Here is a 26,252-nt window from a genome sequence, read left to right on the forward strand (position 1 = left end):
GGGAGGGCGGGTTCCACTTGGAATATAAATAGACACTACACACGCACATCATGGCCAGTTAGACCAGTCAAGACCATAGTTCTGGCAGCACACCTCTGGAAGACTTAAGCGGGCTTTACACGCTACAATATTCCTAGCAATTGCTAGCGATATTGAGCGTGAAAGCACCCGCCCCTGTCGTTCATGCGATATCGTGTGTTCGCTGCCGCAGCGAACATTATCGCTACGGCAGCGTCACACGCACTTACCTGGTCGGCGACGTTGCTGTGACGGCCGAACAATCCCTCCCTCAAGGGGGAGGTGCGTTCGGCGTCACAGCGACGTCACCGCGACGTCACTAAGTGGCTGGCCAATCAAAGCGGAGAGGCGGAGATGAGCGGGACGTAACATCCCGCCCACCTTCTTCCTTCCGCATTGTCGGCAGGACGCAGGTAAGGAGACGTTCGTCGCTCCTGCGTTGTCACACACAGCGATGTGTGCTGCCGCAGGAGCGACGAACAACATCGATAATCAACCATTAACTATTTTTGGTTTTAGGGCGACCTCTCCATGGTGAATGATTTTCACCACTTTTGAGGTCGGTTAAGGTCGCTGGTAAGTGTCACACGCTGCGATATCGTTAATGACGCCGGATGTGCGTCACAAACAACGTGACCCCGACGATAATTCATTAACGATATCGTAGCGTGTAAAGCCCCTTTAGACTTTATTGAGCCCAGTGGCTTGGAGCAGGAGCTCAGCCAGAGTACCTAACTGTGGAGGGGGATACGCTATAAATAGGACACTCTCTTCTCCTTCTCTTTTCACAACACCGGTGGTGACCCCTTACTGGATCTGGGATTGACCTGGGCCCATCACAGCAGTGACCAGTGTGACCGGGCTGGCAGGTGAAGTTGTGTGTAAACTACACCCTGAACCCACAGAGACTGTGTTGGCTCATCCTTACCGCCGCCGCCGCCGCCGCCCAGTGCTTAGGCGCCAACAGTCATTACAACCCTCATCATCCACCTGGGGCTCGCTCCGCCTGTGGGGAGCGATACCATCCTGGCTGCCTTAACACCTGCCCTGGAGAGGAACCCGGCAGCAGCGGCTATTCCCTGGCCGCTTACCACAGGTGACGTCACGACAAACTCTCACAATTACCCTGCTTCCCCACCATTTACTGTATGCCTTAGGGCAACGGAACCGGGCAAAGCCACCCTGTGACAACACCTGACCCGACCCGAAATGGCCCAGCGATGAGTAGGCTGCCCGCCTGCCCCATGGGGCGCTACACAACCAGTCATCCTGTCCCTGCTGCTGAAAAACACCCCCATAGCATGATGCTGCCACCACCAAGTTTCACTGTTGGGATTGTATTGAGAAGATGATGAGCAGTGTCTGGTTTTATCCACACATACCACCTAGAATTATCACTAAAAAGTTCTATCTTCGTCTCATCAGACTAGAGAATCTTATTTCTCATAGTCTAGGAGTCCTTCATGTAGTTTTTGCAAACTCTATGCGGTCTTGCACTGAGGAGAGGCTTCTGTCGGGGCACTCTGCCATAAAGGCCCAACTGGTGGAGGCCTGCAGTGAAGTTCACAGAAAAAGACAAAAAACTCAAAATCATTTCCTTTATTGTAATTGATGAAGTGCATATAAAAAACAAGGGTCCAAATGAGCGAGCCTGACTTGATTTATCCCCCATCTGATATGTATGAGAGGGGATTAATCTTCAGTCAGGATCAAAAATGGTCCTATAGGGAAATAGAAGTCTCAAGGTAATACCATTACCAACCACTATAAGAAATCCAATTATCCCTTGAATGCATGTGGCACCCCAGTGTTCATGGGAGCCACAGTGGCGTTGTTCTCCTCACCGAAGGGCAATGCTATGCCTGGAAGCAGCGGGGAGATCTCTGTGTCAAGTACAATCACACACAACACTTCCTAATCCAGGCTAGAAAGGGGAGCTCAAGTCCTGTTTGGGGTGAGCTTCCCTTTGCATTCTGGGCTGGGGAGGGGTTAGAGAGTGGAACAGGAAAAGGGACCTCAGAACTCGAGTAGCAGTAAAGGAAAACAGTCGCTGTTAGAGAGTTGTCTGCAAGCTTTCCAGGACCCAGTGCTGAATCAGGACACCGGGGTCCTCGACTGTCGGGTGCTAAGGGCCCAGCAGTAAACCCGGAGGGCAGGAGATATCACATCGCCTGGCCCATCAGAGACACCCAAGGCGAAATAGCACAATAGAGCCCCGGGCCGCAGAAATACCACAAGAGACAAAGCAAATCACATCTAGGAAGAGGGATGCTGTGCTGCTTCAGACCACAGTGACCCATATTCAGAGCACATTAAGGAAGGCATCCAACCTACCTAGCAAAGAAGAGATTTCTCCCTGCTTCCCGGCTGACCGGACCACTGTAACCTGGGACCATAACATCTGACCAGTAAAAAGGTAAAGGAAACTACCGGCCTGTGTTGTCCAGTTACTGTCGCCGTCCTCAGCCCCGCACCACAGTGTACAATACCATAGACTACCACCCAATCATCCTCCCTGGGGCCCACTCCACCTGTGGGGAGCTGAACCATCCCAGCTGAGACACCATCCGCCCCAGAGGACAGTACCTGCAGCGGCGGCTAATCCCTGGCACATCACAGGTGGCGTCAGACACTACTACTCGCACCATCCTTCATCCCTTTTTGTGCACACCTCGGGGCCACGAAACTGGGCAAAAGCCACCCATGACATCACTGACCCGGCGATGAGTATTTAACCCCTTCCACATGGGTGCTACATACACCGTACTGACTATCAAGAACCAGTTATTGTCCTAGGAACAGTCAGTGTCAAAATATCCTGTATGTCAACCTAAGGAAATAGACCATTGCAAAAGATGAAACAGGAAAGGCAAATAACATTCACCATCTTGACTTGATCCCAAAAAATGTAATGGGGCTGCAGTTGACTTTGAGGAACTTTCTCCTATCTCCCTACTGCATCTCTGGAGCTCAGCCACAGTGATCTTGGGGTTCTTCTTTCCCTCTCTCACCAAGGCACTTCTCCCATGATTGCTCCGTTTGGCTGGATGCCCAGGTCTAGGAAGGGTTCTGGTGGTCCCAACTCCCAAACTTCTTCCATTTAAAGATTATGGAGACCACTGTGCTCTTAGGAACCTTGAGTACTGCAGAAATTCTTTTGTAACCTTGGCCAGATCTGTGCCTTGCCACAATTCTGTCTCTGAGCTCCTTCATCATTTCCTTTTGACCTTATGATTCTCATTTGGTGTGACATGCAGTGTGAGCTGTGAGGTCTTATATAGACAGGTGTGCACATTTCCAAATCAAGTCCTATCTGTTTAATTAAACAAAGCTGGACTCCAATGAAGAAGCAGAACCATCTCAAGGAGGATCACAAGGAAATGAACAGCATGTGACTTAAATATGAGTGTCTGAGAAAAGGGACTGAATACTTATGACCTTGTGATATTTCTGTTTTTCTTGTATAAAAAATTATCAACAATTTTTACATTTCTGGTTTTTTTTCTGTCAAGATGTGTAGCTGGGGGATAGTGTGCAGAGTGTATATTAATGAGAAAAAAATGAACTTTTTTGAATTTACAAATGGCTGCAATGAAACAAAAAGCGAAAAATTTAAAGGAATCTGAATATTTTCCATTCCATACTTACTATATAATATTTGTGTGTGCATGTATCATGTGTTTATCTATGTATCTCAGTGTACTGTATATGACTATATATTTTTGTCTGTTTCTATGTATTTTCGTGAATTTGTCTTCAAATATGTATATGTCCTGTGAGGCTACACTCACTGAATGCACTGGGGACACTCGCTTTGCTGCTAGTTTAAGGCACGCAGGAACAGTTTTCTATTTAAACATTCCAGTTGGTTTATTCACACATAAACCAGCACTGCAGCAACATAATAAAGGCCTTCTTGTGGCTTCAAAGAAACACAAGCAAGGGCCTTCTTTCAGCTTTACAGAAATGTATATGACATAAAGTCTATTTCATCCAAGGGTATACCCCACACAGCTTCAGATACAATCCCTCACAGTAATATACCAGTGGAGGTATATCACTGTCCACTCACTAACCATTTTTGTGAGGTTACCTTTCTGGAGCTTGATCAGGGCTCCAACGGACACTTAGGAAGACTGCCTTGCTGGAATTACCAACTCGGAACTGAAACTTGCTCCAGACACTGTCGCCTCCCTTTCCAAGTCGTCAGAAGGACTCCAGCTTCCTAAGCACATAGTGACCATAGGAGCCATACACCTGACCTCCTAGCCAGTGTGCCAGTGTATCACCAGGAAAGTCTGCAGCCGGCTCTAAACCCACATGATCTGCACGTAACGTACCTCCAGGAAGTAAACTGCTTCTGTAGCGCCCCTGAGCCACTGAAGGCACTACTAGGAACTGCATCCTCACGGGGATACAGGACCTACCCCCAGGGACCTGGAATATCAGTGCCAGCAACACCAAGACACACTAAAATCCTAGTTACCACTCCACACCAAGGGTAATTGGTTAGTCAGACACAAGAAGATGGCCACCTACAGGGGGGAGCCAGACCAGAGGATTAGACAACCTGGTGGGAGGGGACAAGGCAGTGAAGTGTAGAGAGTGAAAGAGGAAAGAGGTGCCTCGAGCTGGGTCGTGTAACGGTGACCCGGGGGCACAAGAGAGTGGTCGCCAGGGCAGGTACATCTGAGTAGCACTGGGACCAGAGCATTGACGGAGCACAGGGCCCTAGGTCAGGCGACAGTTACAGATATCCGGCAAATAACTGCACAGTAAGGGGACCTTCACGGACCTCACTGACCTACAGTTCCAGGGGCACCAGCAGTAAAGCAAGGATCAGGGTTCGGGACACAGACCAGCCCTACAGGGTCCACACTGCCCGTCATTCGGACGAGGAGACTGCCACCAGGAAAATGGACAGTCGGGCCCAAACCGCTTCACGCTACGGGAACCCAACCACACTGAGGGTGCTGGGGACAGAGCAACTGAATCATCAACTGGCACTGGCAATACAGGGACGTGAACAAGCTGTCCAAGGGTCAAGAGTGAATAGAGACTGTTAATTACAACCACCGTGTGGCCTCCCTTATTACTCCATCATACATCTCCCAGGCTCAACCCTACCTGTGGAGGGCCTTCCACCACAGCTGCCATTACCACCAGTCCTGGGGGATAATCAACTCTGCAGCAGCGGTTTCACCATCCTAACCGCAACCCGCAGGTGGCGTCACACCAATGACTTTTATCTCCCTTGTAAATACTCCCCGTTAAAAAGCACTCAGGGTACAGGACTGGGCAACGGCCACCAAAGTGACATTCCCCGTTATACACTGCCCGTGACTGAGTACCCCATTCCCTGGGCGACACACTTCCAAGAACACAGAGACTACATGACCAAACATCCAGTTTCATATATCAGACCAGACACACCCATGGGTGGAGGTATGTGAATAGCCAGAGCTGCCCAGCACCTTGACTACATGTTCCATAGTAAACATTTCAGGTTTTACATTGCAGAGGACCTCCTCCACTGTTTCTGGGTCACTTTTACTGCACAAAAACTCAGCAAAAAAACAAATTCCCCAAAAAGTGATATTGGAAAGTCATTTACACTTAGAATCTTAACCTTTTTTGTCTTTTTCAAAAAGATGAAATTATTCCATTGTACAAATCATCCCACAAAATGACAAGTTGTAACACGGTCAGAGAAGTTAAAAGTTCTGCCACTTACAACCCCTGGCAAAAATGACGGCCTCCCCTGGCTCTGAGAATGTTTATTCAGTTATTTACTTTTGTTTAAAAAAAAGCAGATCACAGACAGCACCAAACTGAAGTCATTTCAAATCAGGGCCGTATTTACCATTAGGCACCCGTGGTCCCGTGCCTGGGGTGGCAGCATGCGGGGGGGCGGCACCTTCTAGCAGCAAAAAAAAAAAAAATGTTTTGTTTTTTTTACACATCCATTAAATCCGCTGTGTTTTCGGAGTGGGGAGAGGCGCTGCTCCATTTATTTGTATCCGCGTCAATTAAGATGCGACGAATGCAGACAAACTGCGGCGGCCGGGCACAGAGAGCTGATTGACCCCGGAACTGCCGGCGCCTGCACTTCCGGGGTCACAGGCGCGCCAATCAGCTCCTTCCGCTGTGCTGCGTCCAATGCTGTGTGGACATCACATTCAGAGCTCACAGCAGGACGCCGCAGAGGACACCGCGATGGAAGCCGGTGTCAGAAGAGGATACTCACGTGAGCCAGGAAGATGGCGGCGGGCCCTGGAGCAGGTAAGTGCTCGCAGAGCTGAAGATTCATAAGGAGCGTGAGGGTGTCACTAATGCAGACCGGAAATCTGCGCATGTGGTGGGGGGAGAGAGGCTGATACTGGGGGAGACTTGGGGGAAGAGAGGCTGATACTGGGGGAGACTTGGGGGAAGAGAGACTGATACTGGGGGAGGCTGGGAGGAGAGAGGCTGATGCTGGGGGAGGCTGATGCTGGGGGAGGCTGGCAGGAGGGAGGCTGATGCTGGGGGAGGCTGATGCTTGGGGAGGCTGGGAGGAGAGAGACTGATACTGGAGGAGGCTGATGCTGGGGGAGGCTGGGAGGAGAGAGGCTGATGCTGGGGGAGTCTGATGCTGGGGGACGCTGGGAGGAGAGAGGCTGATGCTGGGGGAGTCTGATGCTGGGGGACGCTGGGAGGAGAGAGGTTGATGCTGGGGGGGCTGGGAGGAGAGATGCTGATGCTGGGGGAGGCTGGGGGGAGAGAGGCTGATGCTGGGGGAGAGGCTGCTGCTGGAGGCAGGGGAGAGAGGCTGATGCTGGGGGAGTCTGATGCTGGGGGACGCTGGGAGGAGAGAGGCTGATGCTGGGGGAGTCTGATGCTGGGGGACACTGGGAGGAGAGAGGTTGATGCTGGGGGGGCTGGGAGGAGAGATGCTGATGCTGGGGGAGGCTGGGGGGAGAGAGGCTGATGCTGGGGGAGAGGCTGCTGATGGAGGCGGGGGAGAGAGGCTGCTGCTGGGGGAATGGGAGACAGGGGCCAATGCTAGAGACAGAGGACAAGGGTTGAGGGATAGTGCAATGACCAAATCAATGGTGGGGAGTGTAAGGACTCAGAATGAGAGGGGGCAGCATTGGGAGCTCATTATGGAGAAGGGGCAGCATGTGTGGGCTCAGTATGGAATGGAGCAATGTAGGGGAGTCAATATCAAGAGTGGGGTAGTGTGTGTGTGGGGGGGGTGTCTCAGCATAAGCGTTAGTGTGGTGGTCTTAGTATAATGAATGGGGCAGCATGGAGGTGTCATTATGGAAAAGAGGACGGCAGCATTAGGAGCTCATGGAGAGGGGCAGCATGCATGGGACACTGTGAGGAGGGGGTAGCATGCATGGGACATTGTGAGGAGGGGGCAGCATGCATGGGACATTGTGAGGAGGGAGTAGCATGCATGGGACATTGTGAGGAGGGAGCAGCATGCATGGGACATTGTGAGGAGGGGGCAGCATGCATGGGACATTGTGAGGAGGGGGCAGCATGATGTGAGGACAATGTGCAGATCATATTTCATAATCGAGGAAGGTGTGGTGGGTATAATTTATAAGGGAGGGCAGTGTGGTGTTTTAGTTTATTAGGGGCAGTGTGACAGTCACAGTATATAAGTGGAGACGGTGTGGTGGGAATATTTTATACTCATGCTATGTTTTGATGTGCCTGTGGTGATCCCCATTGGGGGGGGGGTTAGTGCCCTTCGTTTCTCATTGATACTTTTTCAAGTCTTTAAGGCTGGTTTCACACTACGTCTTTTTAACATCCGTTAAAAACGTTTTTTTAACGGAAGTACGGATCCTGTGCAAATCCGTTTTCACTGCAATGCATTTTCAATGGACTCGCGTCCACCTGCGTTTGCATGCGTTTGCGTCCGTTAGACGCAGGATCCTGTGAGATGCGTTATTTTGACATGTTTCAAAAACGCAACATGTAGCGTTTTTTTGCTTTGTCAAAATAACGCATCTCACAGGATCCTTCACATTGCGCCGCGAGCTGCAATGCATTTCAATGAGTGCTGGATCCTGCCTAGCAGAATGCGTTCAGTTGCGTTGTAACAGGATCCTGCTTTTGTACTGAGCATGCCCAGAAAGTACTGAGCATGCCCAGAACCAGTCTCCAGTGATCTGTCTCTCTCTCTCCTCCCTCCCTCACCCCCTCTCTCTCTATCTCTGTCTTTCCCCCTTCCTCCCTCCCTCCCTCTCCCCCACCTGAGAGCTGCGGACACTCGTAACCAAGGTAAATATCGCGTAACCACTTATCTTAGTTACCCGATGTTTACGTTGGTTACGCGTGCAGGCAGCCCTGCTCCTAGCAGCTGCAGACACTCGTAACCAACATAAATATCGGGTATCCAAGGCCGATGTTTACCTTGGTTACCAGCGTCTGCAGCTGTCAGAAGCCTCCTCCCAGTCTAGCTCCCCTCACTCCCGATCACATGACTCCAATGCCCGCCCCTAAATATCCAGTGCAGGATCCTGCAAAATAACATATGCGTTTGCATACGTTATTTGCTGTAAAAGCAGGATCCGTACTTCCGCTAAAAAAACGTTTTCAGCGGATGTTAAAAAGACGTAGTGTGAAACCAGCCTTACAGAGTAGATCTGCCTTAAACAGATGTCGTGTGCAAAAACTCATAGTTTTACGTTGTCACTAAGGGGCGCGACCACTTAAAGTGCCTAGGGCAGCATGAAGGCAAAATACAGCCCTGTTTCAAATGGCAACTTTCTGGCTTTAAGAAACACTAAAAAAAATAAATCATAAAAACATAATGTGCTAGCCAGTAACGGTTACTTTACCAAGACCAAACAGGGGGAAAAAAATATGGAAATCATTCAATTCTGAGGAAAAAATATGGAATTATGAAAAACAAACAAACAAAAGAACACTCCAATACATCAGTAGTATTTTGTGGCACCACTTCTGGCTTTTATAACAGCTCGCAGTCTCTGAGGTATGGACTTAATGAGTGACAAACTGGACTCTTCGTCAATCTGCCTCCAACGTTCTCTGATTGCTGTTGCCAGATCAGCTTTGCAGATTGGAGCCTTGTCATGGATCATTTTCTTCAACTTCCACCAAAGATTTTCAATTGGATTGAGATCCGGACTATTTGCAGGCCATGACATTGACCTTATGTGTCTTCATTCAAGGAATGTTTTCACAGTTTTTGCTCTATGGCAGGATGCATTATCATCTTAATAAATGATTTCATCATCCCCAAACATCCTTCAAGTGATGAAATAAGAAAAGTGTACAAAATGTCAATGTAAACTTGGGCACTTATTGAAGATGTAAGGACCGTCATCTCCCCAGTGCCTTTACCTGACATGCAGACCCATATCATCAATGACTGTGGAAATGTACATGTTCTCTTCAGGCAGTCATCTTTTTATTGTTTAGATTTTCTGTATGTAAATCCCATTACCTATAGGCGGTTTCTTACAGCTCGGTCACAGACATTGACTCCAGTTTCCTCCATTCGTTCTTCATTTGTTTTGCTGTGCATTTCCTGATTTGGAGACATATTGCTTTAAGTTTCCTGTCTTGACACTTTGATGTCTTCCTTGGTCTACCAGTATGTTTGCCTTTAAAAACCTTCCCATTTTGTTTGTATTTGGTCCAGATTTTAGACACAGCTGACTGTGAACAACCAACATCATTTTCAACATTGTGTGATGACTTACCCTTTTTTAATAGTTTGATAATCCTCTCCTTTGAGTCAATTGACATCTCTCGTGTTGGAGCCATGATTCATGTCAGTCCACTTGGTGCAACAGCTCTCCAAGGTGTGATCACTCCTTTTTAGATGCAGACTAACGAGCAGATCTTATTTGATGAATACTTAGAACACAGAACATACACGGAAAAATACTGCGTGCCATATTTGGTACATGGAGAAAGCCATATACAGAAATAGAATACATAGGAGAAAAAAAACATCTGTACAACGGCACTTCAATACAAATATATACATTTTATTGACACTTTAACAAATTTAAAAAAGACAAAAAGTTTATTATAAAAGCTCAATATATATGAACTTGGATGGAGGACCAGCAGGTAGCGACCTCGCTCCACAAATCAGCAGAAAAACACACATTAAAGGAATATTGTGAAACCTGGGGAAATGGCGTTTGTTGCACAAAAAACTCACAGGAATGTCTCCAAAACATGTGAAAAAAATATATATAACGGCTGTTCTATATCTGGTGTGAATACAAGACAGCATCACCAATAGTAAGCAGGACACAACAGGTGAGAGATAGGCGCAGACAAACGCAAAAACACACCAGGGTATATAGGTAAATAAAGTATGTCTTTTACCTAACTTGCAGAGCGAGGGTCGCTGTGTGCGTTTTTCTGCTGATTTGTGGAGCGCGGTCGCTTTAAAATATATCATATTTAAATTTATATATTTGTATTGAAGTGCTGTTGTACAGAATTTTTTTTCTCAGCTTTTTTTTTCTCTTCTTTACATCTTATTTGATGCAGGTGTTAGTTTTGGGAATGGAAATTTACAGAGTGATTCCATAATTTTTGCCAGGGGTTGTAGAAGAGGAGGAGGAAACAATGAAAGTCCAACAAGGAAAAATTCCCAAGTCATGATAGAGTTAATAGTAATAGTCTCCTATGGAGGATTGTTTCGTCCCTGGTGACAGCACTGTCCTCTCCTTCCTCAGGTGCTGCCGTGTACAGAAATGCTGCTATAGTTTAATCTTTAATCTGATCTGTCGTGGTTATTCACAGCGTTACTCTTACACCTACAGTAATGGGACCATCACCTGCGGTAAGTCTGGGGTTCTCCTCGGGGGCGGGACGCTCAGGACAATAGGAGGATAATTACAATTTTCTTTTCTTTTATGAATCATCAAGTTGGAAATCCATTCAGCCGAGGATTGCCAGGTCACAACTATATAATATACTTTACTGTCCAAAAGTTCTGCAAAAAATGCCGAACTACATATATAGTTAGAAAACAGACTGGATGATGTGAGATCAGGGCTCTGCGGGGGCCGGATCAGGGCTCTGCGGGGGCCGGATCAGGGCTCTGCGGGGGCCGGATCATCACCTTCAGGGATCCTTGTTCTTAATGACATTTACTTAATGTTGGGGGTCATTGTCCGGCTGCAAGATAAATTAAGAGCCAATCAGACACCTCCGTGATGGCAAGACATAATGGGTAAGTGTCTGCCTGATTTTGTCAGCAATGAGGACAACAAGAAACAGATAAAAATGAAGACTGTAGATGCAGTGATCGGCCAAGGAAACCTAGTGTAGAAGATGAGACGCATCATGACGATGTCCAGGAGTGGCATCAGCTCAGAACTAGCAGCGACCAGTAGGATCAACTACAGAGGTGTCGAACGCTATGACCCAGACCGAATTAAACCCACCAAGTCATTTTATGTGGCCTGTGAGGTGAGGACACAGAAGGTCTGGCTCTCCACGTTCTCCGTACGCAGATCCAATCAAAGAAGTGTGAAAATGTGCGCCAGAGCTTAAAATCTAACGTGGCATTCATCCCCTATGCTTTCGCCACTCCCTCTATTATGTACTGAATGCGATCCACATCAACACATCCAGTGCTGAGCAGAGGGGTCGACCCAGAACAAGGAAAGGAACATTGGCATCGTTGTGTTGGCGAACTGCGTTTTCTCGATCACTCACAACTAATGCAATCGGTCAGTACTTTAGTGTAGTTCCATCCTTGAATTACAGCAGAATCAGCCAGTACTTAGCATATGGAGCTAGGTTTTGCACAGTTCTCTTAGCTCTACTAACCTCGGACAGCTCTCTTAGCCTAACTACCCAGGGACAGCTTGTCATGTGCTATAGGGGCATAACCGGGGACCCGGGCCTCTAGCCTGAAGGCCAGTCTAGGAGCCTGGGTCCCTTATCCCAGAGATACTTCTGATAGTGAAAAGGTCTGGACCGGCAACCTAGTGATGCTTCTGGCCAGCCCTGCTCTAATACGCCCTCTCCCCTACCCTTGGGGAGAGTCGGGACAGGAGTGATTAATGCCCACAAATGGACAGAAAGAGATAAACCAAAACTCCAACTCACTGTAACCACACACAGAGGTATAGACAATACGTGCTCAGGGGAAACTAAAGAACAGGGAGGAAAATAAACAGACAAGTAGAATATTTCCACAACACACCAAATAACACACAGAAGATCTCCAGAAACTGGATCACCACAGCACAAGAGCCGATATTGCAATAAAGCTATAAATGTCATGGAACGACCAAATCCACCATCTTAAAAAGGACAGGGAGTAGCTGTGATAGTTGACGCGCCCACGGGGTTGGGAATTACTGGTCGTCGGGCCGTGGTGCTTCTCCTGGGACGCCGCGGTGGCCTTGTCCGGTTCCATGACCCCGGGTGTCAATAAAATGGCTGGGGATGGGGACGATGGGGGTAGTTGTTAGTGACGCCACATGTGGTGTGCGGCCAATATCAGCCGCACCTGCGGGACTTCTCTGCTGAGGCGGATGACTATGCAGCTTGGATAGTTCAGCTCTCCACAGGCAGAGCTGTGCCCCAGGGAGGATGATGGTGGTGCTAGTCTCTCAGACGCTGATAGCGCTGGGGGTGCGATGGTGTGGGTGCCGGCAGTAACGGGACAACACAAGCGGTTCAGTTTAAGGTCTCTTTACTCACTGCTCACACATGCAGCCGTCGGAAAGTGCCGATCCCGCTGTGATGGGCTCCAGCAGATCCCGGATACTTCGGAGGTCGTGATTGGCGATCCCTTCTGTTAATTTCCTTTTAATGGTTTCCCTCCATCCAGCTCCTGGGCCGTGGAATGGGTCACGGGTGCTTGTTTCATTCCCCGCGAACCCTGGGATTCCCCTTCTTTTCCTAAGAACCCGGGTCGAGCTTCCAGCTCCAGACCACGGGCCCTACACTATACGTTGCCTGCTGCTCCTCCAAAGTGCGACCTCACACGGACACTGTCCTGTGCAGACTGCATATTGTGTGTCAAATGGCTCCTAACTTCCCCCTGTGGCTGCCCCGCCTCCCGGGTCACTGGCTAGTGGGCATGAGGTCCCATACCTTGTGATGGCTACCCTAGGACATATCCTAGCCCAGTCCCAGTGACAGAACCCCCCGTGTTATGTGTTGGTTGTGGTTGTTACCGGGGACAACATCCTCCGCATCCAAGATGAATACTGCACCTTATGTGAAGTGCAGTACCCTGTCGTGCCTGAAGCCGCAGGGGCACCAGAATTGGTCTCTAACAACATGTGACTCCAGAGGCAATCACGAGGCTAGCAGAACTTAACTCCTGCAAGCCTGAAGTAAAGACAACACAGCTTGATCAATGCCCGAGCCTGTCTGAGAAAGTCAGAAGCCTAACAAGAGACCTAGTGTGAAGTGTAAGACTCTGCTGTGTGAACAGGGTCAGATGCTGCCCTGACACTTGGTGAGTTTTGAGCTAAACTCCGTGTGACATAGCTCTCTTAGCTCTATTACCAGGGAGAGAACGCTTAGCCCTACTACCCAGAGCCAGCGCTCTTATCCCTACTACCTAGGGCCAGCACTCTTAACCCAACCACCCAGGGGAAGCGGTCTTAGCCCTACTACCCAGGGACAGTGCTTTTAGCCCTACTACTCAGGGGTAGCACTCTTAGCCCTACGACCCAGGAGCAGCACTCTTAGCCTAACCACTCAGGGGCAGCGCTCTTAACCCTACTACAAAGGGGTAACCCTCCTATCCCTACCACCCTGGGCAACGCCTTTAGCAATACTACCCAGGGGCAGTGATTTTAGCTCTATTTCTCAAGAGCAGCGCCCTTAGCTCTACTACCCAGGGGCAGCACTCTTAGCCCTAGTAACCACAGGCTGCGCCCTTAGCCCTACAACCCAGGGGCAGCGCTCTTAGCACAACCACCCAGGTGGAGTGCGCTTAGCTCAACCAGCCAGGGACAGTACTCTTAACCCTACTACTCTGGGGTAGCACTCTTAGCCCAACCACTCGGGTACAGTGCTCTTAACCCAACCACCCAGGGGCAGTGCTCTTAGCCATACTACCCAGGGACAGCACGCTTAGCCCTACTACCCAAGGAAAGCACTCTTAGCCTTACTACCCATGGATAGCACTCTTAGCCCTACTTCCCAGGGGCAGCGCTCTTAGCCCTACTTCCCAGGGGCAGCGCTCTTAGCACTACTTAGACAGCTGTCTTATAGCACTACATCACAGAGCTGTTTCTTTGGTCTTGTAACCTATGACCATTTATGGCCCATATATATAATTGTGATTTTATACTCTAATCTTTTTTTTACATCTATCCATCCCCCTGGACGTTGAGCACCTTGGGTCACATATTATGGTCAGGAGACCGCAAAAGTTCTTGCAAAACTGCCATAAAAAATAGTAGAAGATAATATACTAATATATCTTAATATAGTAGTTGGAAACTTAGCTGGCTACAATCCACTGATTACACAAACACAGCTAGAAGTAGCGGTGGAGCATTCCTAACAACCTAGACGCCTCGTCACCACTAGAGAACTAACTAACCTCAAAGATGGAATAACGAATCCTGACTTGCCTCAGAGCAGCCCCAAAGGAAAGTCAAAAGCCCCCAACATATAATGATGGTGATGCAAGAAACAGCAACACACAGATAGTAGATATAGAATTAAGCAAAGTGAGGCCCTGCTAGCTAGACTCAAAAGTATAGGATAGATTGCTGGTTGCAGCCAGTAAAAATCCTGAATAATACCAACACCTGATAATCAAAAATTCCCTAGAAGATCACACAATCTTTCCTCCCACTATATCAGGAACTCTTGTGCAAATACATTTAAATAGAAAATGCAAATATAATAGAAAAGATCTTAACTACAAAAACACATGAGATACAAAAATACAAAACTCGTTATCAAACAGGGAATAAAAACTCCCTTTCTTGCTGGGAATAAATAGTCCTCCAAAAATAGTGCAGGAAGAGCACTTATTCACTTGCAAAAAACAATAAAGGGAATATTCTCAAGCACAGAGTTAGAAAAAGACATAGATTTAAGCCTGCTTTACACGCTTCAATAGATCTTTCAATCCATCGTCGGGGTCAAGTTGTAAATGACGCACATCCGGCATTGTTCGTGACGTATTTGCGTGTGACACCTACGTGCGATCAAGATTGAACGCAAATACGGTGATCGCATACACGTCGTTTATTCCTCATACATTGGACGTTTTGTTGTACGAACATAGTCAATTGAAACGTTTGACAACCATCATACGATTTTGCAAATCCAACTTTTATACGTCAGAAGCTGTGTGGGTGTGTTGTTGAACGTCAATCTTTTACGCCCATCCCCATACATTTAAATAATCGCACTTGCGTTATGGCTTAATCTCTCTTTAAATGGCATCCTGCAATGCCTTGAAACACTGCCATGATTCATAAACATTATTAAAATCAAGCCATTACCTAGCAAGTTATTATTTGATGATTTGTGATGTTTAACATTTTATAAAAAAAACACAATAAAAATTACATTATTCTAATTTTTTTTATTATTTTTAGTAATTTTATTAGAAGAAAAAAAAAATCTCTTTTCCTCTCCCTGTAGAACACAGAACATAGAGATGCTGCTCTGTACAATGGAGCTCTATGTACTGTGTAATCTATTGTGTAATAAGAGGCTGCATTGTAGGTTCATCTATATAAAATCCTCCCTCTGACATCATCATTCCTTGTGGCTCAACAGCTAAGGGCTGCTGGACACATGTTTGAATCCAAGTTGGTGAAAAGAAAGAAAAAAAGTTTATTTTTATTTTTTTGTCATTTCTTTATAGTAGTTTTATAGGAACAAATGAATCTGACTCTTTCCTTCACCTACATAGAGATGCAGTATCTATCTATCTATCTATCTATCTATCCCTCTATCTATCTATCCATCTATCTATCTATTCATCCATCTATCTATTCATCCATCTATCTATCCCTCTATCTATCCCTCTATCTATCCCTCTATCTATCTATCTATCTATCCATCTATCTATCTATCCATCTATCCCTCTATCTATCTATTTTTCTATCTATCTATCTATCCATCTATCCCTCTATCTATCTATCTATCTATCTATCTATCTACGTAGGTGAATAATCTGCTTCTGGCTTTTCTGCTGCAATACAGGTGAGGATTAACCAATCTTAGTATGTCTTTCAATAGCGACAGTGACTCCTTGGTAGAGCTGCAACTATGGACAATGAGTTTATGAGTTTGAGTCCCAGTAGAACAGAAGAGAATTTAATTTATTCACTGCACTGAGTTAATTTATTCACTGCACTGACAGGAGTCAGGACAAGAGCTATGAACAGCAGGACTGCAGGAGGGAGCCCTCAAATTGGGACAGTCCCACTGAATCCAGGATGGTTGGGAGGTATGGAGTTGATCCTGTATATCTCTAAAAGCCACCATGGATACTTGGCACAAAACGGCCATAAGTTGCACAAGATCCATTTTTCTTCACATTTATGGAACAAACTTTTGGATTAATCCACCCCAAAGGCAATCAGAAGTGGTAGAAGTTTTCCATTCTGCAGACATGGAACGTTCCCTTAATCGGCCGTGTTGTCTCCTGTCAGTATTACGGCGGAATTGTCCCATATGTCGGGCACTGATCTGTTATAGATTATAAATGATGGATGTTTCCTTTATATCCGCAGACCACAATGTGTACATGACCGACTGTGCCAAAAGAACCTGCGAGTGCGACCGGGAAACCGTGATGTGTCTGATGGATCAAGAGTATCCAAAATATAAGCGGAGCAAGTCGTGTTATGGTAATCTACAAACTTGTAGAGCGATTGACGAAAAGATATCAACTTATAAAAAAAAAAAAAAAAATCCACAATAAATATAAATCCTTGTCTTATTCTTTTACACTGAATGTAGTCACTTTCTAGTTATAAAACTCTGTCTAGAAAACCTGAGAAAATCATATGGAGCCGTAACAGATCACCATTAACTGACACCCAATAAATTATTTCTACTGGAGCAGTCACTGTATAAATACATTACATTACTGATCCTGTATTATACTTCAGAGCTGCACTCACTATTCTGCTGGTGCAGTCATTGTGTACATACATTACATTACTGATCCTGTATTATGCTCCAGAGCTGCACTCACTATTCTGCTGGTGCAGTCACTGTGTACATACATTTCATTACTGATCCTGAGTTACCACCTGTACTATACTCCAGAGCTGCACTCACTATTCTGCTAGAGCAGTCACTGTGAACATACATTACATTACTGATCCTGAGTTACCTCCTGTATTATACTCCAGAGCTGCACTCACTATTCTGCTGGTGCAGTCACTGTGTCCATACATTACTGATCCTGAGTTATCTCCTGTATTATACTCCAGAGCTGCACTCACTATTCTGCTGGAGCAGTGACTGTGCACATACATTACATTACTGATCCTGAGTTACCTCCTGTATTATACTCCAGAGCTGCACTCACTATTCTGCTGGAGCAGTCACAGTGAACATACATTACATTACTGATCCTGTATTATACTCCAGAGCTGCACTCACTATATTGCTGGTGCAGTAACTGTGTACACACATTACATTACTGATCCTGAGTTACCTCCTGTATTATATTCCAGAGCTGCACTCACTATTCTGCTGGTGCAGTCACTGTGTACATATGTAGCGCCCCTGAGCCACTCAGGGCTCTACAGGGAACTGCATCCTCTTGGGGATGCAGGACCTACCCCTTGGGACCTGGAGTACTAGTGCGAATACCACCAAAGCACAATCAAAATCCTAGTTCTCCACTCCACACCGGGCATAGAGGGTTAACCATGTAAGGGGATGGTCGCCATGGAAAGGAACGAGTCCCGGGATTAGCCAGCCTGGTGGGAGGGGTGAGCAGTCAGTCTGGACAGTCTAGAGTAGTGTGGTACACAGCGAGGTGTGCGGACATGCCTGAGCTGGGTCCGTGCAACGGCGACCACAGGGGCACGGGAGTGAGGTTGTCGGGTCCGGTACAGGAGATACCGCTGGGACTGGAGCACGAACGGGGCACAGGGCACTAGATCAGGCACCAGTTCTACACGGCTTGATAAATGCAAAAAACAGGAGGATCCAGAGTAATGAATTGTGCAAAATATAACAATGTTTATTAATATGCAAAATAGACAAAGACACACAGAAGAAAATATGGCCAGTATAAAACACCATTAAAAACACCAATAGAGGGAATGTAACACCAGGATGGGACAAGGGAGTAGCTATATAAATGCATAGTAAAAAATGACCTGAGTTAATATGAGAGCAATCAGGCACTGTATGCAGAGTACTATAAGTAACAGAAGAATTTATAATTAAGAAATAGGCAAATAATAAGCCATGGTGAAAAATGTCACAAAATAGCTAATATTAATTATAGCCAGTACAATGCAAGTATAGCAACTGGTAGAAAGTAGGTCACTAGAGAGTCGAGGCATTTATAAAGTGCTATGTGCAAATACCACGAGTCCCAAAGAAGGGAACCCCCATGGAGAAAAGCCCCCTAACCATCCAGCGTACGTTTCGCAGATAAATACCTGCCCAGTGAGGACACCTTCAGGCATACCTCCCAACATTTAAAGATGAGAAAGAGGGACAAAGTATGCGGCGCGCTATGCGCGCCGCGGCAATTTTAAGCCACGCCCCTAACCACACCCATTTTGCAATCTGTCACGCCCACATCCAATCCTTTTCAGCACTGCTGATCACATTGTTTAAGGCTGCGTGCCCACGATCAGTATTTGCAGCATTTTGGATGTAGCGTGTTTTTGCTGTGTCTAAAACGCCGCATTGTACAGTACAAGCACAGTGGAGGGTTTCTAGAAATCTCGTGCCCACTGTGCTTGTTTTTTCTGCAGCAAACACTGACCTGCGGAGCGTCTTTCCAGACTGCAGCGTATCAATTGTTTGCTGCAGGTGCATGCGTCCTCCGTAGGGAGAACACAGCAGGAGACCGCAGCGCACTGAATCCTGATCGTGGGCACAGGCAGCTGCGTTCTCCTGCGGAGGAGACGTGCAGCCCCGCAGGTCAGAACCCGCTGCCTCCAGGACACAGCGAGTCCTGATTGTGGGCACAGGCAGCTGTGGTCTCCTGCGGAGGAGACGTGCAGCCCCGCAGGTCAGGACCCGCTGCCTCCAGGACACAGCGAGTCCTGATTGTGGGCACAGGCAGCTGTGGTCTCCTGCGGAGGAGACATGCAGCCCCGCAGGTCAGGACCCGCTGCCTCCAGGACACAGCGAGTCCTGATCGTGGGCACAGGCATACGCACATATACGGTACATATTTGAAGACAAATTCCATAAAATACATATAAACAGACAAATCTATACACAGTCATCTACACTGACATACATGGATATATACATCATGCATATACACACATTGGAGGTAATAATATGGGGAAGCCAGCAGCAGCCGCACTCACCTACCCCGCTTGTCTCTATCCAGCTCCTCCTCGCATGTGATCACTTGGCATCACTTTAACAGACCTAGCCACGCACAGTGTATGTATCACAAGGGAGGATGGGGGTTTATATACTAATATATAAAACCCCCATCCTCTCTTATGATACATACATAGCATATATATATATATATATATATATATATACACACTGTATATCTATACAGTATATACAGCACAGGAGGGGCTGGGGGCTACAGTATATACAGCACAGGAGGGGCTGGGGGCTACAGTATATACAGCACAGGAGGGGCTGGGGGCTACAGTATATACAGCACAGGAGGGGCTGGGGGCTACAGTATATACAGCACAGGAGGGGCTGGGGGCTACAGTATATACAGCACAGGAGGGGCTGGGGGCTACAGTATATTCAGCACAGGAGGGGCTGGGGGCATAGACAGTATGCGCATGCCCAGTGCCACTCCCGCGGAACTGAGCACTGTTCAAAGTGTGAACGCTTTTGAGGTGATTGCGCAGGCGCGAGATTATGGGCGGCGCAGTGATTGTCATCAGCAGCGTCATCCAAGTACCAGCCTATAATCTCGTGCCCGCGCTTCTCACTCTGCCTCCACCGTTATGCGCAAGCACTGGCCATATGAACCATGTTACCTATTACCGTGGGCACGAGATTATGGGCTGCGCTGTGATTGTCATCAGCAAAGTCATCCAAGTACCCGCCCATAATCTCGTGCAAGCGGTAATAGGTAACATGGTTCATATGGCCAGCGCTTGCGCATAACAGTGGAGTCAGAGGGAAAAGTGCGGGCACGAGATTATGGGTGGGTACTTGGATAACGCTGCTGATGACAATCACAGCGCCGCCCGTAATCTCGCGCCTGCGCAATCACCTCAAAAGCGTTCACACTTTGCACAATGCTCAGTCCCGCGAGAGTGCCACTGGGCATGCGCAAAACTTCGGGAGGAAGGCGTCCTCATGTATGGAAATGAGCAATGGGGGACTACGTAAAGCGGCAGGAGGGGGAATAACGGACGCCAGACAGCCCGCCCCCGTGACCATAAAAAAACATTTGCATACAAAAAGGTAAGACTTCATAAAGTATTTTTTTAGGTCTCAAAGTGGGCACAATAACAACAGGAACTTTTCTAGAATGCAGCCCAGGAGCTGCAGAAGGGAATCTTTTATTTTTTTTGCTAAATTTCTGCTGACAGGTTCCCTTTAACTGGTAGGGGAGTCAGGATAAAGCAGAGCTGAAGCTATTGGACAGCTAGTACCCAGCAGCTCCACAGGCAGGAGACCACTGATCGGTAAGCTAATAGAAGCCTGCAGATGCCACTCTGCATAGGTTATTGTCAGTGCTATCTGCAGGAGAGAGAAGTGTTGGTTGCACTTTCTCCTCAGCTTCCTGATTCCCCGTGTGTCTGCAGCAGTGAGAAGCCACACACGGGGAGTCAGAGAGAACAGCTGCAGAGAAGTGCAGGCTCTGGGGCTGGGGATGTCCGCTCTGGGGGAGGAGGAAGTCGGCTCTGGTGCAGGGGATCCGCTCCAGGGCTGGGGATGTCCGCTCTGGGGGAGGGGGGGTCGGCTCTGCTGCAGGGGGGGGCGGCTCTGCTGCAGGGGGGGGCGGCTCTGCTGCAGGGGGTGATTCATACCTCAGCGGCAGTCACAGAAGTTTCAAGGTGCGCGCTCGACTCTGTAATGATTAGAAGGGAGAAACAGCGAGGCGGGGCTACAGTGGGTGGGTGGAGCGGGATACTCAGGCCCACGGGCGGGACTCGGGATCAAAGGCTCAAAAGCGTGAGAGTCCCGCTGTATCCAGGACGGTTGGGAGGTATGCCTTCAGGGACTTCACCGAACCAAATAATCCGGGGGCATCAGCAGTAAACTAGGATCGGGGTTCGGACACTTACCTCCACACAGGGTCTGCACTGCCCGCCATATGGAGAAGGAGACTGTACCCCAAAAGGGACAGTCGGGCCCCAAATGCTCCACACTATGGGGACCCAACCAACAGAGAGTGCCGGGGACATAGCAACCTGGGTCACTGCATTGGCACTGATACTCCATGGGACCTGAACCAGCAAACCCTTGGGTCCAAGTGAGTAGAGACTGTTAAAGACAACCTGGTGTGGTCTCCGTTATTACCCCATCTCCCAGGCTCATCCCTACCTGCGGAGGGCCTAACACCATTGCTGCAATCACCACCTGCCCTGGGAGTACCCACATTCAGCAGCGGCGGTTCTCCCTCCATAACCGCAACCCGCAGTTGGCGTCACATGAACATTAACTCTTATTACCCCTGTAAATACCTCCTTTTACAAAAGAAGCCCCAGAGCACAGGACCGGGCAGTGGCCACCAGAGTGACATCCACATTTGTTACCGCCCGGGAGCAAGTACCCCCTTCCCTGGGCGTGACACATACATTACATTGCTGACCCTATATTATACTGCAGAGCTGCACTCACTATTCTGCTGGTGCAGTCACTGTGTACATACATTACATTACTGATCCTGAGTTACCTCCTGTTTTGTAACCAGTTTACAGATAGTGGTTAGCCTCCACCAGGCCGTGCACCCTATTTTGGTTGTTCTATCTGTAAACTGGTTTAGCTATTGGTGACTGTTCACACACAGCCACCGGCCCTGTCCACAGGCTTTTAATCTTAGCAGCACTTGCCTGGGCCTGTCCCGCCCACAGCTGTGACTCAGTCACAGGTACGGGATTGCAATGCACCAGGTAAGTGCTGCCCCAGGCAGTTCTGCATTAGATGTGTGAGGCCATATGGCACCCCAAACAAATAATATTTAGTGTAGGACTGCCCCATGGGATTAGCCGTGACTTTGGCGGGGTGGCTCAAAATATTGCAATGTTTTGCCAAAAATCTCTAATTTATCAACAAATACAGTATAGAAATCGTGCTGGCTCCTTCTTTTTGACTATACCCACCTGCCCACTTTAGCTACGCTATTTTTTTTATAGCAAACAGTGCTGGAACTTAGTGGCATCTACAAAGTGTGTGCTATAGTAAATTAGTGTCCCACTGGTGCCAAGCAAGTTCCACCACCTCTGCATTCTACTCTCCTGCCCATTTTGCTACCACATTTTAAGTGGTCAATCTTGTCGCTAACAAAATGAGTGGCAAAAGGACAGGTGCTGGTGGAAAGGGGAAGAGGCGTGTTGGAAAAGGAAAAAAAGTTTGTGTTCGTGGGGAAGGTGGGAAAGGTACATTAACATCTGCTGAAGATAGACCATCTTCCAGCAATAGTAAGATGTCTACTACTTTCCGTGGACAATCCGATGTGCTCCCTTTTTTTACAACTGGAACAAAGGTAGATGATGCACAAAAAAAAAACATGCTTGAATGGATCTCAAGTGGTCCAACAAGTGGCCTCTCCTCCACCTCAACTTCGAAATCCAAAAAACAAAATTCCTCTGAGTTGTCAGCCCAACCGCACTTGCTTTATCACAGCTCGCAAGTCTCCACCCGCCCTGCAGAGTATGGTGTAACAGAGATGGCCGAGTCTGCAGAGCTGTTCAGTCACACTATAGGCTGGGAATCAGAGGTCTGCTCCCATGCTAAAGTGAGTACACAACCAGGAAATGGTCTGCAGTGATGCCCAGAAGCTTTGTGATTCTGATTCAGGCCCTGATGACCAAGTTTCTGAGCATAATGTAGACCCTCATTCCCAAACTGTAATACCTCTTGGTGGAGACAATGAGGAACATACTGATGACGATGAGACGAAGATACTGGATTGAGATGACAACTTAACTATTCAGTCAGGGCAGGAAGAGGTTAGGTCTGAGGGCGAGGGGAGTGCAAACACAACGCTTGATGATGAAGTTCTAGATCCCACATACTGTCAACCCTCAGTTGGGCACTAGAGGAGGTCAACAGAGGCGGTGGAGGAGGATTCAACTGACGACGAAGTTACCTTGCGCCTTCCTGGACAGAGTCGGAGTACTGGAAGCACGTCAACAAGTGCATCCTCAGCCACCACTCTGCCTCTGAGCACAAGTCGGGGTGGCTCTGCAGGTTGCATGTCCGCTAAGCCTTTCCTAGCCTGGTCCTTTTTTGCAAAGGATCTCCCAAATCATGTGATCTGTAAAATTTGTCGGCAATCTATAAGTAGAGGCCAAAACCTCACCAGTTTGGCAACTTCTTCCATGAATCGTCACATGAATAACAAGCATAAGTCCCAGTGGGAAGCTCACTGTGCTGCAATGCGGCCTAGCGGAGCGGGCCATCCACTGCCTGCCCCTTCCAGTGCATCCGCGCGCTCTTCATCTTCTTTGACTGTGGGGACAGCTGTCAGACCTGTTCTTCCATGCAGACCTTCTACCACTTTAACCACAACAGGCAGTTTGCTTGGTAGGTCGTCAGTTGGTTTGGAAGGGGAAACAAGTGCTGGAGTACAGCTCTCTCAGACATCGATAGCACCAACTTTGGATGAAGGCAACATCATGTCTCCGCCTCCACTTTCCTCACAGACCAGCAGTTTTGCAGGGACACCCTACTCACCACCGTCTCCACTCAGCAGCCAGATCTCGGACCATCAGATGTAGACAAATAAAAGGCCATTTCCTCCGAACCATGACAAAGCTAAGAGGTTGACTTTATCCCTCTGTAAGCTCTTGGCTACTGAAATGCTGCCTTTCTGCCTGGTGGACACATAGGATTTTCGAGACCTTATGTCCGTCGCAGTGCCCCAGTACCAGATGCCCAGTCGCCACTACTTCTCAAAGAAAGGTGTGCCTGTGCTACACCAGCATGTCGCACACAACACCACCGCTTTCTTGAGAAACTCTGTGTGTGACCGGGTGCATTTCACCACCGATACTTGGACCAGTAAGAATTACAGGGACGTTACATGTTGCTGACTGGGCACTGGGTAACTATGGTGATAGATGGAGAAGGGTCTGCTCAACAAGTCTTGCCGTCCCCACGACTTGTGCGTCAATCCTCTGTATGCCGAAGTTCCTCCACTGCTTCTGCCTCCTCAACCTTGTCTGGGTCCTCCACCTCCGCCCCAAGCCTGCCTGCTCAGGCCACCCGCGTTGCAACTGCGCACAAGGAATCCTGCACAACTCCTTACTATGCTGGCAGCAGAGCTCAACGGCATCAGGCGGTCTTTAGCTTGAAATATCTTGGAACTAAGGCTGGTTTCACACTACGTCTTTTTAACATCCGTTAAAAACGTTTTTTTAACGGAAGTACGGATCCTGTGCAAATCCGTTTTCACTGCAATGCATTTTCAATGGACTCGCGTCCACCTGCGTTTGCATGCGTTTGCGTCCGTTAGACGCAGGATCCGTCCTTTTGCGTTATTTTGACGTTTCAAAAACGCAACATGTAGCGTTTTTTTGCTTTGTCAAAATAACGCATCTCACAGGATCCTTCACATTGCGCCGCGAGCTGCAATGCATTTCAATGAGTGCTGGATCCTGCCTAGCAGAATGCGTTCAGTTGCGTTGTAACAGGATCCTGCTTTTGTACTGAGCATGCCCAGAAAGTACTGAGCATGCCCAGAACCAGTCTCCCGTGATCTGTCTGTCTCTCCTCCTCCCTCCCTCACCCCCTCTCTCTCTATCTCTGTCTTTCCCCCTTCCTCTCCTGTCTCTCTCTCCCCTGCCTGAGAGCTGCGGACACTCGTAACCAAGGTAAATATCGCGTAACCACTTCTCTTAGTTACCCGATGTTTACGTTGGTTACGCGTGCAGACAGCCCGGCTCCTAGCAGCTGCAGACACTCGTAACCAAGATAAATATCGGGTATCCAAGGCCGATGTTTACCTTGGTTACCAGCGTCTGCAGCTGTCAGAAGCCTCCTCCCAGTCTAGTTCCCCTCACTCCCGATCACATGACTCCAATGCCCGCCCCTAAATATCCAGTGCAGGATCCTGCAAAATAACATATGCGTTTGAATACGTTATTTGCTGTAAAAGCAGGATCCGTAATTCCGCTAAAAAAACGTTTTCAGCGGATGTTAAAAAGACGTAGTGTGAAACTAGCCTAAGAGTCACACAGCGGATGAGTTGTGGTTAGCTCTGCGGTCCGAGTTTCGTAAATGGTTGTCTCCACTCAACCTGCAGCCTGGTAAGGCCGTGTGCGACAATGCTGCAAACCTGGGTTCGGCCCTTCGCCGGGGCAAGGTGACACACGTGCCTTGTATGGCTCATGTGTTGAACCTTGTTGTCCAGCAATTTTTAACCCACTATCCCGGCCTAGATGGGCTTCTGCACAGGGCACGGTCACTCTCTGCTCACTTCCACCGTTCAACCGCCGCAGCTGACCGACTTGCATTGCTCCAGAAGTCTTTCGGCCTGCCGGTTCATCGCCTGAAATGCGATGTGGCGACACGCTGGAATTCGACTCTCCACATGTTACAGCGACTGTGTCAGCACCGCCGAGCCCTGGTGCAATACGTTATGACGTATAGCCTGAGCCAAGGAGATGCAGAGGTGGGGTAGATCATGCTGATGGAGTGGTCTCAGATCAAGGACCTATGCACCCTTCTGCACAGTTTCGACATGGCGACGAATATGTTTAGCGCTGACAATGCCATTATCAGCATGACAATTCCAGTCATTTACATGCTGGAGCACACGCTAAACACTATTCGGAGTCAGGGGGTGGGACAAGAGCAAGGGGAGGAAGTACAGGAGGAATCATATGCGCAAGGGATACCAACATCTACAAGGTCCAGATGTTCATCATCACCGA

General features: G+C 48.1%; 2 protein-coding genes across 3 annotated transcripts in view; one reads left to right on the forward strand and one right to left on the reverse strand.

Annotated features, from left to right (window-relative positions):
- The window catches only part of LOC142302101 (phospholipase A2 homolog ECO_00035-like), a 64,795-nt gene extending 47,749 nt beyond the window's left edge, over window positions 1–17,046 (forward strand). For both annotated transcript variants that reach the window (XM_075343181.1, XM_075343182.1), the window contains exons 4-5: window positions 10,740–10,846; window positions 16,746–17,046. In XM_075343181.1, the coding sequence (XP_075199296.1) occupies window positions 10,740–10,846; window positions 16,746–16,936 (298 nt within the window). In that variant the 3' untranslated portion in view covers window positions 16,937–17,046. The remainder of the gene's footprint in view (window positions 1–10,739; window positions 10,847–16,745) is intronic.
- Window positions 1–26,252, reverse strand: part of LOC142302104 (transmembrane protein 272-like) — a 151,286-nt gene that overhangs the window by 93,700 nt on the left and 31,334 nt on the right. The window lies entirely within an intron of this gene.

Source organism: Anomaloglossus baeobatrachus, chromosome 4, assembly GCF_048569485.1.
Source record: "Anomaloglossus baeobatrachus isolate aAnoBae1 chromosome 4, aAnoBae1.hap1, whole genome shotgun sequence".
NCBI classification, from domain to species: Eukaryota; Metazoa; Chordata; class Amphibia; order Anura; family Aromobatidae; genus Anomaloglossus; species Anomaloglossus baeobatrachus.